This window comes from Achroia grisella, unplaced genomic scaffold, assembly GCF_030625045.1.
Source record: "Achroia grisella isolate CSIRO2021 unplaced genomic scaffold, CSIRO_AGI_Agris_v1 utg918, whole genome shotgun sequence".
Lineage (NCBI taxonomy): Eukaryota > Metazoa > Arthropoda > Insecta > Lepidoptera > Pyralidae > Achroia > Achroia grisella.
In genome coordinates, this window is record NW_026713067.1 from 1,074,350 (window position 1) to 1,096,602 (window position 22,253).

General features: G+C 32.1%; 2 protein-coding genes across 2 annotated transcripts; both read right to left on the reverse strand.

Annotated features, from left to right (window-relative positions):
- Positions 1–11,162: 11,162 nt before the first annotated feature.
- On the reverse strand, positions 11,163–13,961 carry LOC131854022 (alpha-(1,3)-fucosyltransferase C-like). The gene is made up of 3 exons (XM_059205150.1): positions 12,985–13,961; positions 12,362–12,472; positions 11,163–11,609 (listed from the first exon to the last, which is right to left on the reverse strand). The coding sequence occupies exons 1-3, from the start codon at positions 13,959–13,961 to the stop codon at positions 11,471–11,473; spliced, it is 1,227 nt and encodes a 408-aa protein (XP_059061133.1). The 3' UTR covers positions 11,163–11,470.
- A 4,528-nt stretch (positions 13,962–18,489) lies between these two features.
- Positions 18,490–21,288, reverse strand: LOC131853923 (uncharacterized). Its single transcript, XM_059205013.1, has 2 exons — positions 21,265–21,288; positions 18,490–18,969 (listed from the first exon to the last, which is right to left on the reverse strand). Exons 1-2 carry the CDS (start codon positions 21,286–21,288, stop codon positions 18,490–18,492), a joined length of 504 nt encoding a protein of 167 aa, XP_059060996.1.
- Positions 21,289–22,253: the final 965 nt, after the last annotated feature.

Below are 22,253 nucleotides of genomic sequence, written 5' to 3' on the forward strand. Positions count from 1 at the left end.
GTGCCTCAAAATAGCGGTACTGATAAGATAAACGCCACTAAGTGAATGTAAGCTTCAGATATGTGAGCGACGACGCGACACAATCTGCAATCTCTTGTAATTTATACACGCGATATGGTAATGAGGTTTTCAAAAGTTATACCCTATTTTACACTAATAGCCTTTATGTAATAAGATTAAAATTTTAACCCCTCATTTCTATAAAAATAAAAACTTACTAAAATTGGAATAGGGCAGTAAAAGAATCAATGTCAATAGTTATTAATTAAAATTAAATTAAAATAGGTTTTCAAAAGTTATACCGTAACATAAATGGATTGTAACTGCAATTATGAGAACTGCAGCGGGTGTTAGCTAAACCCAAACTTCTCGGTTTCATTACGCAATAGTGTACAAATTGTTATTTAAGAATTGTCATAATTATTCTTGAAATCAGCAGAGACAGAGGAGAGTCCATAGTTTTTATTTAGTGTCAGTCACATTTGAATATGATCTCATGGGCATTATTTACAAGTATATATACATCCAACTGTTATTGTGTAAAAACAACTTATGCAAATTGAACAAACGTAACCTAGGCCTGTGCACAACAAAAATCTGCAGGTTTTGCCAAACTGAAGAAGATACACTACTACACATCCTATGTGGTTGTAGCCCACATGCATAAACGTAATATCTCCTTTGGAAAGTTTACACTCTATCGTGAGGAGATAAACACCATCGTTCCTAAGAATATATTTTAATTCTTGTCACTGACGGGTCTAGGTAGAGAATTCTGAAAAAGGGCAAGCACAATAGATTTATGTAGGTCGCAGTGTTACAGATCCAAGCACCTGACAATACTCAAACCCCCATAAAAAATATATCCAGACATTAATTATGGAGATGGCTAGCTGTTAGTCGTGAAGTTTGCTTATTTTAATAATAATAATCTCTGGACGATTCACACAACGCTATCTAGACCCAAGTTAAGCTAGCTATAGATTGTGTTATGGATGCTAGATAACTGATACAAATACACAGATATATTTTTTCGTAAATACATACATAAAAAACACCCAGACCGATACAAACAATCATAGCCATGAAAACAAATGTTTGTACCGTGCGAGGAATCGAACCCACAACCATCGGAAGTAAGGCGGTGTGCTAAACCGCTACACCACTGAGGTCATTAAGAGTTATAGATATATTATGAGATAAAAGATTGCCAATATCCACATAATATAATTTATTTGTCAAAGTTTTATATCTGTCTAATTTGTTTTATCGTAAAAAGGTAACAAACAGTAGTATGTTCGAATTTATAATAGTAATATCGATTAGCATGAACGGATGTGCTGGTTACCTTTCGAATGGGAGCTATTAAAATGCAGATGTAACTAAAACACATGATACAGAATGCCAATGAGGATAATATAATTTAATACAGAATATCATTGTAGGATTGGAACTCTAATACCTAGAGTAGGGTATTATGAATGTAGGTACATTCATACAGGTTAGGTATACGTGTAGGGTTAATTGGAAGTAGGTTCCGTATAGTTTTTTTATACAATGTGACGAAAGTGGTAATCGCCGCCGAGCCTAAATGAAAGGATAGGGATAAAATCTATAATTTGTGGTGCTCGTGGTTCATTCAGTTCTTGCGTTGTAATTTTTAATCAATATTGAACATTATAAATGCTACAGTTGGTTTATATGTACATCTGTTTGCTAGCTTATCACAATAAAAGGCTAAAGATAAACTTTGATAATAAACTGTTCTAAAAAATTATGTCGCCTGAATAACACAAAAAAAATCCAAGTTGTAAGATTTTAAAAATTAAAATTGGGCTAAATTAATTCACTTTTTGTAAAGTGTAATAATTTTGTCTTCATAAGAGTTTTCTTCTATCTAATTGATTCCTCATCAGTCAATAGCTGTGTTTTTTTACATTAAATTGACTCGAAGGCAATTTAAATTATGAAGACTAAAAAAAGTTAAAAATTGTAAGTTAATTGACGGATCACAGCTAGAAGAAAAAAAAAACAACGCCTATTTTGATCTAAAAAAATTACGTCGTCTGAATAACACAAAAAGTCTTTAAATTTCTTATCTCTAATGTCTTATCCAAGTCTGTAAGATTTTATACTAAGGATTTTTAAAATTGAAGTCTTCACTTTTTGTAAAGTGTAATAATTTTGTCTTCATATATTTTGTTTTCTTCTATCTAATTTTCCTTCAGACAATAGCTGTGACTTTTACAAAACGACTTTACCAAGTAAATTAATTCTTAAATTACGTTTATTAAAACTATTTTGCAATGTTCAGCTACGAAATTAATTAAAGTTAACAAAGAGACAACAATAGATTCAGAATATACTGTAGCTCGTATTTGTGTACAAAAACGGCACGGATTCAAACAAACCCATCGATTCTCAACTAATATTTTACACATTCATGTAAAACAAAAATCTATGATTCTACACTGCTGTTTTAACATATGTCAGGTTCAGCTTTAATTACATTTTAATTGTTTACATACTTATTATAATTTCGTATATTGCACAGAATTACTGCAGACGACAAAAACTGGTAACTGACAAATGTTTTAATGTATTTGAAGCTTAGTACATTTTGTTCTTTTTCATTATTACTATGATAATAAAACAAAATTTTAATTATGTACTTTTATGACTGTCATTACAGATGGTGTAGACAGAGGCATTATTTAGCATTCATGTTGTGGCGAAGTTAATCAGATATATAGTATAAATTGATAAAATAGTACACGCTAGATTCAAACTCCTAGTGAGTTTCGATCTGGCGGGAATCTTTGGAATCTTACAGTCGAGGTATTGGATCCACGATGGTATAGTTTGTATTGTCAAGAAAATATGGGACATTATCACCTGTAATACATCTCCAAAAGAGTTCAAACTTTCTTAGTTTAATCCACAATCCTCTCGAAAGGAATAATTCTATTCCCGTTTTTCGCAACATTCTTTATTGATGTCTCACGCCTTAGTTATGGTCGTGGTATGACGTTGTCTAGCAGTGAATTAATTTGTATTATATTTGCAAAAATTATTTAATAAATAAATCAACTATTGTTGTAAGTTTAGCTCGTTAAATGGGCTATCCAATGCTAATAATAATGCAATTTGAACTAGTAGTTTCTGAGATTAGCGGGTTCCAATGATCAACCAACCAAACAAACAATGTAGTTTTATAATACTAATAAGTATAAATAAATAAATTAGGATTTCTAAATATATTATACATATATCACAGTTTGTTGGTAAAATACTAGATGTCGATATCTGACATGACTTCCTGACTCATTCGTCTCTTTTTAGACATGTATTAAGGATATGTAATGTCAGATACAGTGTTTTTCGCCGACCAGCCGAATATAGCTGCGCGGTCGGACGCTCAAATGTAAATTAAATGATGAATAGATACGCGCACGAATGCGCTTTGCGGGAACGCAACAAAAAAACAGCCGGCCACCCATTAATTCGAGATGGTGTCGGCGCTGTTTGCTGTTTTTGCTATTTACTTGCTTTTTGGCGGGCTAAAAGTTATGTAGTGAAAACTAGGAAATTTTAGGTTTATTAAGTCGTGTTATGTTTATTTTTTAAAACTACGTAGTTGGCGAATAAGGATTGGGTCCTATAGACGACTGTAATACCAGTGGTATCACGTTGCCAATCCTTAGGAAACCTTACATAGTTATTATATAATTCCATTTAGTTTAGTTGTATATATAAATATATCGGATCACTTTCGTTGTCGCTTAGCTCAAACTTTCCTGCATGCCTCCTAGTCAAGCCCTACTAGTAATAATATAAAAATATTTAAATTAAATTAAACTTAAATGGCTAATTTTAGCTTGACTAGATTTAGTATTTGTACTTCATATGTAGTATGCGTCTAAATTGTCTCCGATCATAAATTCAAAGGGCTAAATTAATTGACTGTAAATTTTAATAGTTTTAAATGTATGTACCGTACGAGGAATCGATCCCGCGACCGGAATTAAAGCGGCGATTCCGTTCTATCTCGAGTGATTCTAACCTGCTGTTTTAACTATGTCATCTGTCCATCTTCTATTTGGTCGTCTTTAAAATATATATGAGCGCAGTGATGGCTGGCTCATCCGTCATACTCGTGAACGAGTGCTGCTTGTAGGGACTGGTCTGCTCTTATCACTACGACTGATTTAATCTTATTGCATATTTATATTTGACCCAAAAATTAGTGCTTGTTGGTAGTTTGTATTCACACGTTTCGACTTGTAAATGTAAACTTACAAGGATTATTTAAAAGAGCAACACACAAGTTTCTTGCTCGTTCTTCTTGTGATGAGACAAACTTAAAAAAAAACAAATTGTTAGTGACTATTCAAAAGTGCTTAAATTAAGTTTATTTGAATAAATGATTTTCTATTCTATTCTATTCTATTTCCATCTTCTATTTGGTCGTCTTTTCTGCCTTTATTCTTATCTTGAGTACCAACTAGTTACTATTTTACTCTATTTATCCTTTCCACGTATTGTGTGTCCAACCTATTTGGATCATTTGATATACTTGTAAGTAAATAAATGGATTTATTACTTAAATACGCACTCTCGCACCCATGTCAGACAAAAATGTCAAGTGTAATCCATGGCATAATGTTGGTATTACTGCATCACACCTGGTGTGATGTTTTTATCTATGCTAATTGCGGCATCAGTTTAAATTGTATAATACCCTTTGTTATTATTATTTTTTATAAATTTTAATTAACAATTCTGAATCGTGGTATACTGGCCACCTATTCTTAATTTATTTCAGCATCATTTCTTGATTATATTCTTTTTATGTTATTGATTTCTATTATTTATTTCATTATATATTTCATATTTACTAGTGAACTATCCCGACTTCGCGCGGATGCAATTAATATGAGAATCTCTTTTGAGATTTTTTTTTAAATATACTCCATGTTACTTTTTAATATTGTCGCTTTTTATAGGTATTTTTTTATTTAATTATTTTATAATTTTATTATAAAAAATTACATACAAAAAAATATCGATTTTAATTTTTGTATAATGTTAGTAAATTTTGGTTGCAATGCCCTGAATAGCAGAATTTGATGATTTTAATTTATATTTTGATATACACATATATACTACAGGCAACGAAAAACATTGTCAATATGGCTGAAAAAGTCCTCGGTACCGTGCTACGAAACGGAACTTCAGTGCGGTACATGGAAAGGGCGTAACTGTGGAACCGATGAGTCAGTATCAAGTCGAACGAACCTAATAAAAGGTCCAATAAAAATTCGTCTAGTGACGTTTCGGAATTTGGCACTTACCGCGTCCTAATTTTAAACTATAAATAGATCATATAAAACAAATAACAAACCTATATAAAGTTATATTTATTAAATTGTAATATTGATATAAATAAATAACAATACTGGACAGCGAAATCTAGTGAGGGCAGAGCTTGTATTATGGGTACTAGACAACTGATCATAAACCGGGATGTTTGGGATGGGAATAAATAATTGGGGTACTAAATTTATTAAAAAGTCTGTCTTTTACGCTCTTATAATTAGGTTACAATAGCTATCTAACACACGTCGAGATGTGATTTTTTTAACTGTGCTGATGTCACTGTAAAAAGGGACTTAAAGAGTCAATTAACAATAAGTCCTAGTAGGATGGCATGAATCTAGGAGACGACGACTTTGATCTGGTAATTGAAATTACGATGACCTCGGCTAAGGCCGCCGTGATTTCGATTATCGTTGGAATGAGTCGCATTGATCATAGTCACGACCCTCGGTCATGTATTATTCTGTAGAATGCCTAAGGATCAGCAACGAATATGACGGGAACATGAATAATAAAATTATATATATCATAAATCCGGTAGATTGGCATCTCGCCAGTCTCTTTGTAGGCAGAGGACACACAGAAGTCTGAAATCAGGACATCCATTAAAATCGGGATAGTTGGCAACCCTAGTTGTAAGTGTTATTCAGGCTGCATCCTTATGAAGGTAATTTTAAGCATTGACCAGTGGTTCTCAACTGTGAATCGCCACGCCTCGGGACGTCATTTTGTGGTATTTTGTGAAGTATCCAAAACCCCGATTTGAGAGGTAACACCCAGAAAAGTAAGTTTGTAATACATTGCTTTAATTTTCCTATAATTGCACGAGTAAATATATAGTATACACGAGAGTCGAAAAACATATTAACACTACTAGTAATGTTATCTGCGACTTCGTCTCCTTTTATAGTTGAAAAATAGCCTATGTCTACCCTCATTGTACAACATATCACATGAAGTGCAATTTCATTAGAATCAGTTCAGCCGTTTTGTCATTTAAATTTAATGTTAACATAAATGAAACGTTGTAATAAACATATAACGTTACATTTATGTTAACATTATGTATATTGGGATTTTTGAACAGATTGGGAACCACTGGTGCAGACTATTGCAGATATAAACGAGAGAGCCCGGCCCGTACAAAGGCTAGGAAATAAGTTTAAAGAACTAACAAGCACTTGTTACTGCGAGGTAACTGAATATTAAAACGTAATTGTGTGTCATAATGCGCACAAACAGAAATAATTTGTAAGTTGATGTGAAAAAGTGAAGATTTATGTGAGATGTAGCATATTAATAATAATAAACTGTTACAATTTCTGATTTTAATAAAATTAAAAGATTTTTTATCTAGACAAATAGGCCTATCCAGCCTACAACTCAGTGGGAGCAGAAAGTCCACCCTTTCTGTTATTCAATTATAATACTATTACCCGTTACCGGTGAATTATTACAATAAAAAATAAACGAGAGGAGTTTTTTTATTTCAATAAATATAAAAATACTCCTCTATTGTCGAAATAATTAAATTTAAAAATAAAATAAAATAAGAACTATAAATTACTCAGGATAATGGAAGATATATGAGAAAAACTATTACTGGAAGAATTTATCGACGTAACAGAACCCTAAACAATTTTTTATTTATAATATTTCAATTATTATTTACAATGCCATGGTTATAAAGTCGAGTGTTTAACAAGCCATTAATATTCAAAGGTTTAAAACAGCATTTGTCAAGAGATAACAAAGCTGTATGAGAATAACGACTAAGCCTCTATTTGTATTTAGTAGTGAAAACTTTTGCGATATAGCAGATTATCTCCTTATCGACTCATCACTAACTTGTTCGAGTTATGTACGTACTCGTAGGTAGTTCGATGCTTGTACAATATACGGGTACATACATTTTTTTAAGTAACTTGAGAATGAGTGACCTATGTGGTCTTTATACGAATTCATCTGCGTGGGTACCTCTGTTGTATTCCTTTTCAGCCTCCAAGGCGTTGAAGGCTGAGATATGGCATTAATGGCGGGAAGGGGATCGTTAGAAATGTGGACTCATGCCTCATTACTAGCAATGTACCATGACAGGTTGACCTCCACGCGGTTCTCCCTGGAAACCATCGTGATAAATTTCTGGTGAATTTATCATTTCTCACCATGGGCTTACTGACCTGACCTCATGTTCATCTTATCATCTTCCACTAATGCCCCGCCAGCGTAAACCGTTAGCACAGGCGGGTGCATCGTTCTATTATCATCCATAAAAAAAATCAAAGCCGTATTAATATTATGATTGTGAAAGTATATCTGACTTTCATAGTTATGTGGAATAATAGGCATTGTAATATTTTTTCTCTATTATTACAGTTGGCAATTATGGCAAATATTGGCAACCTTGAGATATATTCGAATATATTTTCTATTTTAATTAGTATATATAGTTATATACCATCTTTCTAAAACTGAATGGTAATTAATGATTATGTATTGCTATAGATATACCTACAATTAGTTTTGTTTCTCGGTGGCGTGTAATTTGAGTGCATGATGATATTGTTGAACATTGACTAATCAGTTCTAATAATAAACGTGTTGTTTGTAAGTACTGATCACTATATAAATCTCTCACCAAGTTACAAGAGTAAAACATTAATTTAGGTAGTTCCTATTAACAGAAAATCCTAAACATATAAAGGTGAATATCATTTATTTAAAAGAGTAACAGGTAAGATTCAAGTCCATTTGTCTCGACTCAATCTACATTCCGAATGAGTAGTAGAATAAAAGAAAAATGTTAATGTTACAAATCATTTGTATAAAATTTATTTGAACAAAAAATATTCTATTCTATCCTCGTCGGTCCCCAATTAAATAAATAAATTGTAACTCAAATTTTATAGAAAATAACTGGCCGGTTAACACATTTTTATACTATAAAATGTACATTGTTGTTTATTATTCTTATCACTACGTCACTATACAGTGTACACACATAAAGTAGTGGCAACGAAACTAATTAACAAGTTGAACTCGGCCGGAGATTTCGTTAGCGAGCCAGTTATTTTTGCCAAACTTCGCTATCTACTAATGGTACACACTTTATTACCCGACTATCGGAAAAGGAGACTATTTCTATACATATAAATAAAATTGGACTGTCTGTTTGCAATATTGAAATCACCGTTTTTTACTACATGCATATATAGAATATAAATATGGTACATACACCAAAATAACATTTTTTACAATTTTTGTCTCTCTGTATGTTTGTCTGTTTGTTCCGGCTTATCTCTGAAATGGCTGAACGGATTTTGTCGGGACTTTTTTTAACAGGTAGCTGATGTAATAAGGAGTAACTTAAACTACTTTTATTTTAGAAAAATAAAGTTAAATTCCACGCGGACGAAGTCGCGGGAAGAGCTAGTATAAAGTATAGACTCTACTTTCTAAATGACTGTGTAGGCTATAATTTTTAATGATTCTCTGGAATATTAAAACTAGAACTCGAATAAAGAATAGTCCACATACATCTATACAATTGAAAACAATTGTTGTAGATGACCCTATGACACCAATTTGCAGTCACATACATTTATAAATTTGTGATAACTCGAATTAAAAAAATCGATTATATTAGATAAGTTAGTTAGTTATATCTCTATAAGTGAAAGAATTGTTAAAATTAGTTAAGTATTGTTTTTTATTTTTACAACATAAAAACATTATAAATTTAATATCAATTCAATAATGTATTATAACAAACGTAACAATATTCTGTTGTTACGTTTGTCACCCTTTTTTTATCTTAGATTTATTTAAAGACCTTTACGATAATAACACTTTTGTCACACTTCTGTAGTGTATCAATAATATTTGCTTTTTTTATTTTTTGGACCCAAATTGTTACAGGGACTCTTAAATAAACTTATAATTGTAGGTATACTACTAGTTATAGACTGAAGTAAATTGTTACTAAAAATTTGTAACTAATTAAAGTGAATAAAAAAATATTTCTTCTGTATTATATTGGATTACATTTGTACAGACTTGAAAGTCCGTTACACAGTTTAAATAAATAAAACACTACGGTCTGGATGATATTCAATTAATCTAGTAGTATGCTTTTAATTAATAAATCTTAGTATTAGATAAACAGAAAATAATCTTCCCGTCTTTGACAGTCTGGTAAAAAAGAAAGAAGCCAAGTTCATTACTTTCTGAGATTGAGATATTTCATAGCGACTGCTCGTCATCAAAACGGAATGGTTTTAATATTCCAGGTGTCAGCGGAAATTTTAATTATATTCATTACAAAAAAATACTAGGCTGTAACGAGTATTATTTTTTATAGAGAGTTCCTTATAAAGTTTTTTTATGTATTAGATCGGAAATATTAGGGATGGGGAAATGTGAACTTTATAATTAACGAAATTTAAAATTAAATAACAAATGAAGATGCCTGATAATTTGATGTAAATTTATTACAATTGTAAAATTTTAAATCTACTTGCAAGTAATTTCGCCGTCATCTCCGTTTGTTTCTTAATTTGTATCCGCCATTACGTTTCGAGTTTTAGCAGGTGCTACCTGTATTGTAGGTGCTCTTGAAATCTAGTTTCATTGAATTCAGGTACAACTAAATTAAAATTCCAAGTACGAGACAGGAATTTATATATTAGAAAGTCGCTTTCAGTACCGATTTAAGAAATTCTTTGAGTTTGGAATACGGATAATCAAATCCATAGTTCGCTCCAATAGAACCTATAGAAAATATTTTACTTAAAATTACCATATAAGCACTAAATAGGAGTAATAACATATTTATTATTCGAATCTTGAGACACATCTGTGAAAAAATCAACATTGCATGTTTTTTCAGGGTTTAAGCTGATGAGTCAGGCTTTCTCTATGTTTACATAAGATTTTTTTTAAAATTTGTATGAATATTATTCTTTTAGTAACAAAAAATACCGCAATTTGATAACTTCTTCTTTTTAAGTTAGATCGATTAATATGTATACAGTAAATGGTTTTATTTTCTTTATACGGAACCCTGCGTTGGGCCGATTGCAATGACTCCACCCTAATTGGAATTATCTCGGTGCAAATTTGAGGCTTTGAATAATGACTTCGTTTAACGAGCTCTGTAAGAGGATTGCTTTGGGATGCCTTTTAAATGTATTATACGAATTGTGGAGGCTTTATAGTTAGGGATTATAGTTCACTGTAACTTTAGGACTTTTTGTCCACAGTCATTTGGATTGTTTCAGTAAAGTTTGAACGTTTCATACTAATTGCTATTATGTATTTTAAATTAATTTAGTAGTGTTTCAATTATTATGATATAAATTTAATAAAATATTTCTATTAATGAAGTATGTAAAGACAGTGTACATGAAATGTACACGCTTAAAATACAGTTTTATACCTAGTTTAGAAAACAGGACATAATGCAAGTAATTGAAACATCAAACAAAAAGAAACGAACAACAACAGCAAATAAAAAAAGTGATCTTTAAACCCAATTCCTGGAATTTTATAATAAGCACAAATAAAAATTACTATTTATTATATACTTGCAAATAGTCTTTATTCAAATAAAGTTAACTTTAAGCACTCTATATCGCTCATTATATTTTATTTCATACCGACATACTACCATTGAAATAACTTTTTATGTCCACTAATATTCTTACTATCCAGTGATGGAAAAAACCATTACTACTATTGGGTAATGCTTCTAAATACCCCTAAGGAAACAATTGTCAATGTACTTTATATTATTTTGTTCTACTAGTACGTTCAAATGGATATAGATTTATCTAAGCCAGAAAAAGTTCGACTTTTAGTCACTTATAAAATTTTATAATTACGCCAATAGTCAATATGTAATTACTATATTTCTCTATTGATCCAATGAATTTGTAAGATCTTCTTAATTTATGTAATTCTTCTGCATGTGTTTGTCACCTAACTCCTCTTAGCCGACTGGATTGATTCAGATGAAATTTTGTGTATATATTTCAATGTTTTTCTCGACAGTTTGAAGATACACTAACGTGTATCGCATTTGTAATATGGATTACAAAGTTTTGTTGACGTTCCACCATTTTCTTAGCTTCGTTTTAATGTTATTTTCTTTGAGTGTATTCAATTTCGTACAGAGGTCACATGCCTTCATTACTTCATTCGCTTCCATGTACTTATAATGGTTATGCCACCTGAAAGGAAAGAAATTAGTTGGTAACATAATTAATTGTTTAATTGTTTGCCTTTTAATATTGTATCGAGACCTTTTAATATTGTGTCGAGTCGGACTAACTAATACCATTGTTAGGAGTTGATACTATGTACAATGTGAAAACACTAAAAGCTTCAGTAAGGATTGAATTAGAATAGAAGAAATTCTATGTAACACTAATAATTTGACAGATCTAACCGCCGTAAATATTATTACAGCTCTACCAGTTCTGTTAGCAAGACTGCTTTAAGGATTTCATCCTTGCTTTTTATAAAGACAATTTATTATTATAATGTATATATTTGATTATACCAAGTCACGTCGACATTGTAGTAATCAAGGATTGTTTTCTGTGCCTCTGTCACCGGAAGGTTAGTTAGAAGTATAAATTGTCATATAAATGCTTTTTGATGTTGATATAAGCAAATTTATAAACCATTGTGACATGCGACAATGCGACAGCCCTGGTGGTCTAGGGTTCGATTCTTCGCAAGGTACAAACATTTTGTATTTATGAGTATGATTGTTTGTATCGGTCTGGGTATTTTCTATGTATAATATGTAATTATTAAAAAAAAATGTATCCATGTATTTATATCAGTTGTCTAGTACTCATAACACAATCTCTGCTTAGCTTGGGACTAGATGGCGCTGTGTGAATTGTCCTAAGATATTATATTATTATTATTATTATTGTGTCGAAAAATTTATACATATTGACATATGTCCTACCTGAAATATTCAGCATATATTTTAGGATCCTTCACTGCTTGTGACATTAAAAATGCAACTTCACTGGAAGTCAGTTTGCCTGCATCTATATACGAATGTGGAGGTAAAAACCTGGTAATCAACATTGATAAAATTATTATTAGATATATATACTGATTTAATAAATTAAATTTACTGCTTCTTTCACAAAATGGAATTACAAAATAGACGCATGATATCTTTAGTTCTCCAGCATGGTAACACATGATAGGAAACATTCATGTACAAAAGCGACCCGTGATCACCACTTACCAGTAGGTAGACCTTTGGCTATTTGGCATTTCAATTATGAACATAAAAAAACTGAATGAAGCAAAAGTTAATGTATGATATGATATGATATAATGTATGATGATGATAGTGATCTATAGCTTTACAAACTGACTTGTATAGTAATCTTATTTTATCTACAGAGCCCGTGACATGAAGGTGGATATATTTTATGAATATTATACTCAAATTAAAATATTGTATATAAAAATTGACATGAAAAGAAGATCAAATTCAAAGAAAGATCAAAGCTACGTATGTATATACGTGTCTTATAAATTCTATATAAAATTTATAAATATATAAGGACTAACCTTGTATAATTTGCCCCGCCGTAAACGATTGGTACCGTATAATGTAACAATGGATACAGAATCTTTTCTGTAACATAATCCTCTGCTATAGAATTCTCAAATGCGAGATAAAAATAATAATCATGCTCTAAATCTTCTAAACAGTCGTACATACGATCTTTGGAACAATCAAGTCTACCACACAAACCATATATATCTATAGATAGACCATATTTCAGTAATTCCTTAGTTAATTGCTTTGCAACAACTTCCCTACGACTTTTAGTTTTACAATTCGAAACAAACCAAGCTGCCGCTTTTCTTTTGACTAGTAACTTTTTTCTAATATTCTCAGGAGTTGGAAGCATTGGATTTATCCATTCCATATCCACTTTAGGACCTACAACTTCATCGTTCTCGTCCAGAATTATAATGTAGGCTCCAAACACATCCGAGTCTAATTTATATGTCCATGTTAAATTATAATAAGAATCATATTTCGGATGTACTACAGGAAAATTGTCTGCCGATTCTAGACCGACAAATATATACTTTTGATGAGGACTTCGTAAAATAGGATCGTAATCCCAATAATTTTCGACGTCGAACAAAATGGCATCGAAATATCTAACGTCTAGAAGTAGACTTTTATCACCACTGAAATAGCAATTTTTGTACGTGCAGTTATATTTAAGGAGTGATTCCTGTCCATTTTTAAAGATTGGCGAGTCGTAATGTGAAAATGCTTGTGTCCACTTTAGTATATATTTCAAATCAGTTTGTAATCTTTCTGCCATTTGAAAACTTCTGCTCATTGCTGTGACGTTATATTTGTATTTTCTTAATTGTAATTCCATCTTTTTCAATGTTCCAGGTGTTCGAATCATATATTCTATATCTAGGATCAGTTCATTATTTTTTACAAAAAAAGTTTTTAATAATTGAAGAACAACCATACTGTATGCACTTATCAACACTGCTTTCAGTATCTTGGACATGTTTCTGATGGTCTGCCATCCGATAATTATTAAGAATGTTGTACAAGGTAGCTACTTTGTGTGTACTAGCTTTGTTTGTTTATAAAATACTTGCCTCGTAATTTGATTGTGTCTCTGCAAGCAGCGTAAAATACTTCATGCATGCATGAATTTAATAAATATTTTTTGATCTTTTGTTAATACATTCCATGTAGAATTAATTATCTTATTTTTTGCAACTTACATTTTCCCTTGGCTTCTCATATTCTATTTATTATCTATGCTATTCTATTTCTGCAAATAAAATTCAGTTAATTTAATTTCAGAATTAGTCTATAATGTTGGATAGATTGAATGAAGAAAGAAATATAAAATTATTTCTATATTTTATTCATAAAAACAAAGAGTAGTTAGGTTGAATTAAATTTATTTTAAAACAGACAACGAGAATGTTTGTAGAGTAAAATCTACGTATGCAAATAAGCTTAAAACATGGGATAGTGCAGGAAATACGTCGGCAATTATACTAAACAGAATATTAAATATGAAAATCTCTTTGTGTGCGGCTCGTGAGGCAGGCGGCTCCCACGGCGGATAGTATGCAAATGACAACAAATAGACAAGTGGCGCCCCCACCTGCGGTGTTCTGGCATGACTTATTTTAGAAAAATAATATTTTCTGCAGTTTACACTTTGTGAAATTCACTCAACAAGATTATTGCTATTAAAATATGAGTGTTAATAGGTATTAGTTACTGATGTATGAAATTTAAATAATGAAAATTCGTTATATAAATTATCATCGTCATCCTTATCCAAACCTTATTCGTCCGATATTTTAGTGTAGGGCTCTTCTTCTTTCGTTCTTGTTCATGTTATTTGGTTTTGGGCAATTATAATATCCAGCTGTGAGTTCCCCCTGGAAACCATCGTGACAAATTCCTGGTGAGTTTGTCACGATGGGCTAACTGACCTGACCCCATGCTCATCTTATCATCTTCCACTGGTGCCCCGTCAGCGTAAACCGTTAGCGCAGGCGGGTGCACCTTTCCATTATCATCCCTTAAAATATAATCCAGCTGTGTTTACATAATGATGAATATTTAAATCCAAGTTTTTTGCATGGCAAAATGTTTATTTCAAGCACCTCTGACTACAATTAGTCTGTTTAATGCTGTATTATGGTTTATAGAGTGAGTTTGTTAGTGAAGTTACTAGTTTTACAAGAACAAGTACAGGAACGTCATGCCATAGTCAGCAATGGGCGCTTCATGGCTTATTCCATATTAGATAATAAAATACACTACATTGAGTTTAGAAACTGCTTTTTCGAAGTCGACTTAAAACAGTAATAATAAAGTTTTCGAATCATGGACCTTTACATACTTAGCGTGTTCTCAAAGTTTTTATTAGGCGGCAAGTAAACGCGTCGGTATCTTTTCAGAATCGAAAGCTCAAAATTCACCGCTTGCCAAAGTTTTTTTCCGCACCAAAAGCGAACCGCTGAATATTAGCAAAAAGTCATTAAAAGTAAGGGTGCTGTTCATCATGGCGAAGCCTCAAAGTCGGTATTAAACGCCAACTTGGTGGGACCTTAACTTATAAAAGTTCATTCATTTAACGCTTGCACGCGTTTGCCAAGCAGCGCGGCGGCCGCGACTACACTTCAAATTATAACATTACGTTTATTATAAATGTCCATAGATTCATTATGATCGTTATCTATAAACTGAATGGCTTTAATTGTATCTCATTAATTGACTTCTGAAGTTGTTATCTTTAAAATCATCTATCCTGATTTTCAGCTAAAGGTACTCAATCTACTAAACTTGTATTTGGACCATAGGCCCTTGTGATAATAGATTGGGTATTTTATTTAATTCAAATGTATTTTTAAAAATTCCTATTTAACACGCGTGTTCTGAAAAAATCTTTTGATCTGATCAACAAAATTTAATTTTTAATAATGTGTATAAATCAACACGTTATTCGCTGTTAACTGATACTGACTTAAAGGATGCTTGAAGAATCATGATGATTTGAGCTGTCTATACTTTAGTCGTCTGGAGTGACAATAAATGAGCAAGTACCACGGGCTTCGAATGATGACGTGATATCTATGGCAGTGTTAGTGTTGCGTAGACAACGGTTGTCACGTAATATCAGAGGGATGGGGAAACGGGTGAGCTTGTTTACCATTCCAGTTACATGTTTTTCGTCTAGATATACTGTCTCAAGATACCTACTGTTTCCTATAAAAGTCCAAGGGCTATTTTTCATTCTTCGTTGAATGTCTGAAATCTAGACCTATTGAAATAGATTTTAATTCTGTCTGACTAAATGAATGGCACTATAAATACATTCCCTGCACATTAACTGTATCATGGATATTTCTGGAAAAATCTTTTACAATTGATGAGTTTCAGTGAAATTCCGTAATTCGTATAACTTTTCAGCCGGTTTCCACGCCATCGGCTTCCTTTATCCTATTAGTGATAATTAAATCGAACTCCGGATTTGTATTCAGAGGTTTAAATTTCATTTTCGTGTTAATTCAACAAAACTTTCAGAACGTTTTAATCCGACCTCGTACTGTTTCATTAGTGTATATAGCTTGGTAACCATTATGGCTGCGTAATTCAATAGGCTATTGCAGGGCTGATGTGGTGATGGAGTTTACTGATTGGACTGATGACTTTATTGCTATTCGGAGAAAATTAGAGTATTGACGGCCTCGGTGGTCTAGCGGTTTAACATACCGCTTTATTTCCGAAGGTCATGGTTTTGATTCCACACTCGGTGCAAACATTTGTATTCATAAATATAATTGTTTGTATCGGTCTGGGTGTTTTCTATGTATATTATGTATGTACTTACAAAAAAAAACTCTAAGTTTTATATCAGTTGTCATGTATCTATAATATAAGCTCGGTTTACCGTGGGACTAGATGAGGTTGTGTTAATTGTCCAGCGTTAATTATAATTAACGCTAACTTCACCGCCGGAAAACCACATACACAAAGTACATACACACTATAAAGTGATTTTGTAATGGAGAGTCGCTTTGACTATGGCTTAAACACGTACGGAAAAGTATTTAATTGTAATCTACAATTTACATTTTTTAACGACAGATAACTCTAAGAAGCAATCTACGAAATAAATAGTAGATTTTTTTTTATTTTAAAATCAATTGAATCGCCTTCACGTAAATACTATATTTTTTAGCACTGTAAACAACAAACCCATCTGGTATATGATCTGTATGAACAGGAATGAGAAGGTAAGAAAATTGGATATAAAACTTCTGGTATAGCATGGTATGCAGCAGTAGGTGCCAGGATTTAATAAAACAAATGAAAGTATGATTACTTAAAAAACGTATCTACAATTTCCCCATCAATGACCTTAGTCGTTTCGAATCTTCCTGTTCTCACTTTATATCTTTTGAATATGAAATTATCACCTCCCAGCTGAGTCAGCGGGCTTAACTTCATTTTAATAAAAAATGGACGACAGAAAAATTACCGACTTGCCGATGTCTCGGTGCTGAGAGAGGGTCCCTGTCATATTATTACTTGCTTTTATTGGACCGCTGTTTTTGTGAAATTATGAGTTTATATTTTATAACATACCTACTACTTATTCAGGCGGCGCTGCTTGCCTGGAATACAGTCTATGTTACTCGATGATAACATAGCTTTTTATAGGTAATATAATGTTTAGAATCAGTCAGGTCAGTCAGGTCAGAATTTATTTAGTTTATCTGTTTCAATCAAACATAGAAAACAGTGTTTTTTTTTCAATAGTTAGATTTTAGTTTTTTAACTTACTTTTTATTGTTATTATTTGATTTTAGTTCTATGTTGGTTCCAAAGTAAATCCGGTTTTTTGTGCAACAAATTTTCTAATACTTTCCGCCTGTGTCGTTTGACAAAATTTTTGCTTGTATCATTAACCTCTAACAATAATCATTAGAAAACAAAAACAACCATTACAAACGATAAAACTAATTGAGATATAGCAAGTGTTATTCAAACTGTTCACATTTGGCGGTAATCCAAAAAATTAATTGGAGACAAGTGGCTTTAACGCTCGAGCCGACACTCAGGCAGGCAAGCGCTCAGTCGAGCGTTCGTGTTGAGTGTAATTAGTGCAATCAGTGTGAATCACGTTTTAGTCTAGTACTCGTTGCTATGTTGAGTGTTGGCCATTACGCATCGAGATGCACTTTAGTTGTTCGAAATTCAAAATGAGCATTTAGGGCGCGTAGTTCCTGTTATCTTAAACTTTGAGAACATATTATAACATGGCATATAAGTACAATCTTTACGAAGATATTATGAATAGCAAATGTTGTGAATTGGAATGTGTTTTTATATTTTTTTTTTTTATTTATGCCAGCGATAAATGCCAACATGCTTTTATTTTTTAAGCGAGTAAGGATACGGGGAAGTTGTGTAACAATAAAAGGCAACAATATTAAATTCTATTAGTATATGTAATCTCATTTCACAATAATCTCTCCAGTTAAATGTAAACACCGTTTTCATTTACGAAATGTGTGAGAGAGCAGTTTCTTGACAGTATCAAAAACGTTTTTGAAAGTCCGCACTCTTGTTGGTGGAAAGAGAAGATCTAATACTCCTCGTTGATAGTTCATTCTTTTATATTTAATAGGTATTACTTTAACGTAACTATCAACATCAACTTCTGAAGGCGTCATTGCACTGTGCGAGGGTAAAGACTCTCTTTTTCCATTAATCTGTACCTTGTTGGAATAATCAGAATATCTTGTGTGTTTTGAAGGTGACGATGAAGATGAGGTTTCAAATTTCTCTGAATGGAATTCTACTAAAGAGGCACCGGTTATGTAGAAATCTTCGTCTTTAATAGTGGTAGTGGCAGAATCCTCTGAGAGCTGGAGAGTGTTCGTGTAGATGTCGTTGAAGTTAGCAGTCGATGGAGCATACACATTGTTGTAATTATAACCCTGAATCATCCCCATAGAGTCAGCTTTTGCTTTTACCTAAAATCATATTGATGTCTTAGTACACCAGTTACTAGATATAGATTTAAAAAAAATATATATAGAATAGTAAAGAAGCTGATGGTTGACCTGAAGATACAACAGTAACCGTCGCTTATATACATGAACAGCACTACGAACTTCACGTTATCGTGTGACTCTCGTGATATTACTCTTACGTTTCCATTCCAGAGTATTATGATATCACACTTCTTCTCCCGTAATTTCACTGCATAATCTGCAGCTTACCAACCGAAACAGCCACAGCTTACAAAGCAATCTGCTTCTTGACTGAAATAGACGAGACTGAGTTGCAAATGACCCTCGCAGATGACTTTTTAACAATCTACCTCTTGTATATATATAAATCCACCTACTTAGTCCAATAAAATATATTAGTTCAGGACAATTCACACAGCGCCATCTAGACCCAAGTTAAGCTAGCTAAATCTTGTGTTATGGGTACTAGACAACTGATACAAATAAATGGATTTTTTTTTTCGTAAATACATAGATATTATACATAGAAAACACCCAGACCGATACAAACAATCATACTCATGAATACAAATGTTTGTGCTGTGCGAGAAATCGAACCCGCTACCATCAGACGTAAAGCGGTGTGCTAGACCGCTCTACCACCGAGGTCGTCAAATATATATTATTCGACTAAATATTTATTTAACTGATTAGCCATAATAGGTACACTGGCAGTCAATTTTAGGACTTTTTAAAATTTTGATGTCAAATTGCAAATGGAGTAGGTAATAAAAAGATACATACATAGAAAATTACAGTTAAAATTTAAATTAGAATCTCTTCCTTATTTAAGTTGGTTGAATATCTTTGTGAAAAGGCTGCTCATAATATATTTTATGTATAAATATGTTTAAAAATAAATAAATAATAAGATATAGAAACTTTAGTCATTGGTTGGTACTTACGAAATGAATTAAAAATAATATAAAGAGAATTCCACTAAGAGACATTTTGACGTATTACTATTACAATCCAAAAATCGACACTGAAGTCCAATGCCATTGACTGTCCGTCTGTAACTCTGTGGGAAAATAATACTGATTGTTATTAACTGTACATTGTTTAATTATAATAGAGTAAAAAGTAAACAAGTCATTGTCTGAACTTATAGCTACATATACAACATGACATTTAATGTTATTATGTTCATTGTTACATATTAAGAGTAAGCAATTTGAATGACAGATATTCTATCTAGAGTTCAGTATACAATTAACTAGCTGTGCCCGCGACTTCGTCCACGTGTGATGATATATAGTAGTGACCTTGACCAACCAAAAAAAAACAATAATTTTAACCCAAAAAAGTCAAGACTCTGGGTCCATGTGATCTCAAAGTAGGTAAATTCCTTAACGACCTATCAAGATTCCTGGTGGACCTCGCATGCAAAACATGTTCCTATTTTAATAGGACTTAAATAATAGCACATGATTATGATGGTTGTCTGTCTGTGAACTGAACACTTGAACGGTTATCAATGGCTATGTTTGGCCGAAATCGCGTGTATACATCAAATATATTGTACTTTTTTCAGTAACTATTACGTAATATTTGCAGTAATCGTTTTAAGTATATAAGCTAATTATAATAATTTCAAATATAAAATCTTTATTTTACTTTAATAAATAAAGTAAAATAAAGATTTTATATTTGATAACTTGTATTGAAATAATATTTCCATTTTGCTAGATTAAACTATGCATCTTTTGATCGCTTTGCTTTCGCTTTCCGTTTTATGTATGAAAGATATTTCTATAGATTCTGTAAAATATATTCAAGAAAGTCTAGTTGGAGGGAGCGGGTCTAAATTCGTATTTGCCTCCAAATAAAAGGAAGCCGCGGGAGCGCGCGCAGCAAGCCGTACATTGCGATATGAGATGTATATGTCCATTGTTGGATACGAGATCACAAATATTTTTCATAAATTAATGTTTTTTTTTCTATACTACATTTTGGATTAAAACAGTGCTTCTGCTGCTGATTTAGCTTCGTCTATAGAAAGATCAGTATAGATACATTAAATAAAAAGTTAATATAAGTTATTTATACTAAAATTAACTAACTATATATTTCTTGTTTTACAAACATTAGCAATAAGAAAATTGTTTTACTAACATAATGGACAATAGGGTCTTCAATACAATAAAATAAATAAATAAATGACTATCAATAACAATTTAAAAAAAAAACAATTGGTAGGAAAAAAGGTAGGAAAGTCGTTCTACATCAGTAAATCAATCGACCAGTATAGCTCACGGGTTGTTGAAAGTTTTGTGGCATTTCAACGCCAAACAATACAAAAATATGGAGTGACGATACAAATAATTATGTACAGTAATTAAAGAATACAGTAATTGTTGTAATGGTAATTTATTGTATAATATTTTGTAATTGTTTATATTGTAATGTAAGAGATATATAGTTATAACAAAATTTTATGTACAATTCACGTGTCGCATGTTATAATGGAACTGTACACGGTTACTACGCCTCGTAAGGATGCTTATGATGCGGTGTTGCAGTTTATTTAATTTCCTCAAAGGCATTACGTGGAAAAAGCATGTTTTCGAGTGCTCCCTCTCGTTCTAGAATATAGGGAGGCAATGTAGGGGTGCATTGAACGGGGTTTACGTCGCGACCGGTAATAACAGTATTAGATGCTTTTAAAGATTTCGAACTAAAAGGAATATCATAGTTTTAATACAAAAAGACGTGTCATATCACAAAACAAAGTATCTGGTCGCTTATGTCCGCGTGTTCACTGTAATCTCAAAAAGTAGTCAACAGATTTTCATGCGGTATCAGCAGTCAGGTATTTTTATCGAGATTCTTCGTTATTTTTCTCCAGACATGAGTAACCTGATTATCATTCAATATACTGTTGTATATACCATCTCAATGCATGATAGATCTATTATGCTTTTGGATAATATACCGTCACTACTGTTTTCCGAAATGGCGTCGTGGCGAATTACCAACTATTGACGTCGAGAAAAACGCAACATTTCGCTATACATATTTAAATCCAACGCGGTAAGGCGTGATTTTTCTAAGATTTCCTGGTATGTTACGTATTATTGTTTATATCACTAGAGATTCAAAATATGTATAAAGTTAGATAAAGTCTTTTCCTATTGGAGAAATTTGAAATAGAAATCCAGCCTTCAAATGCAATTAATACGGCATATTGACCATAACGGGACATCCGAAAACAAGATGGCGTCGGTCTTGCTTAACCAGTAATC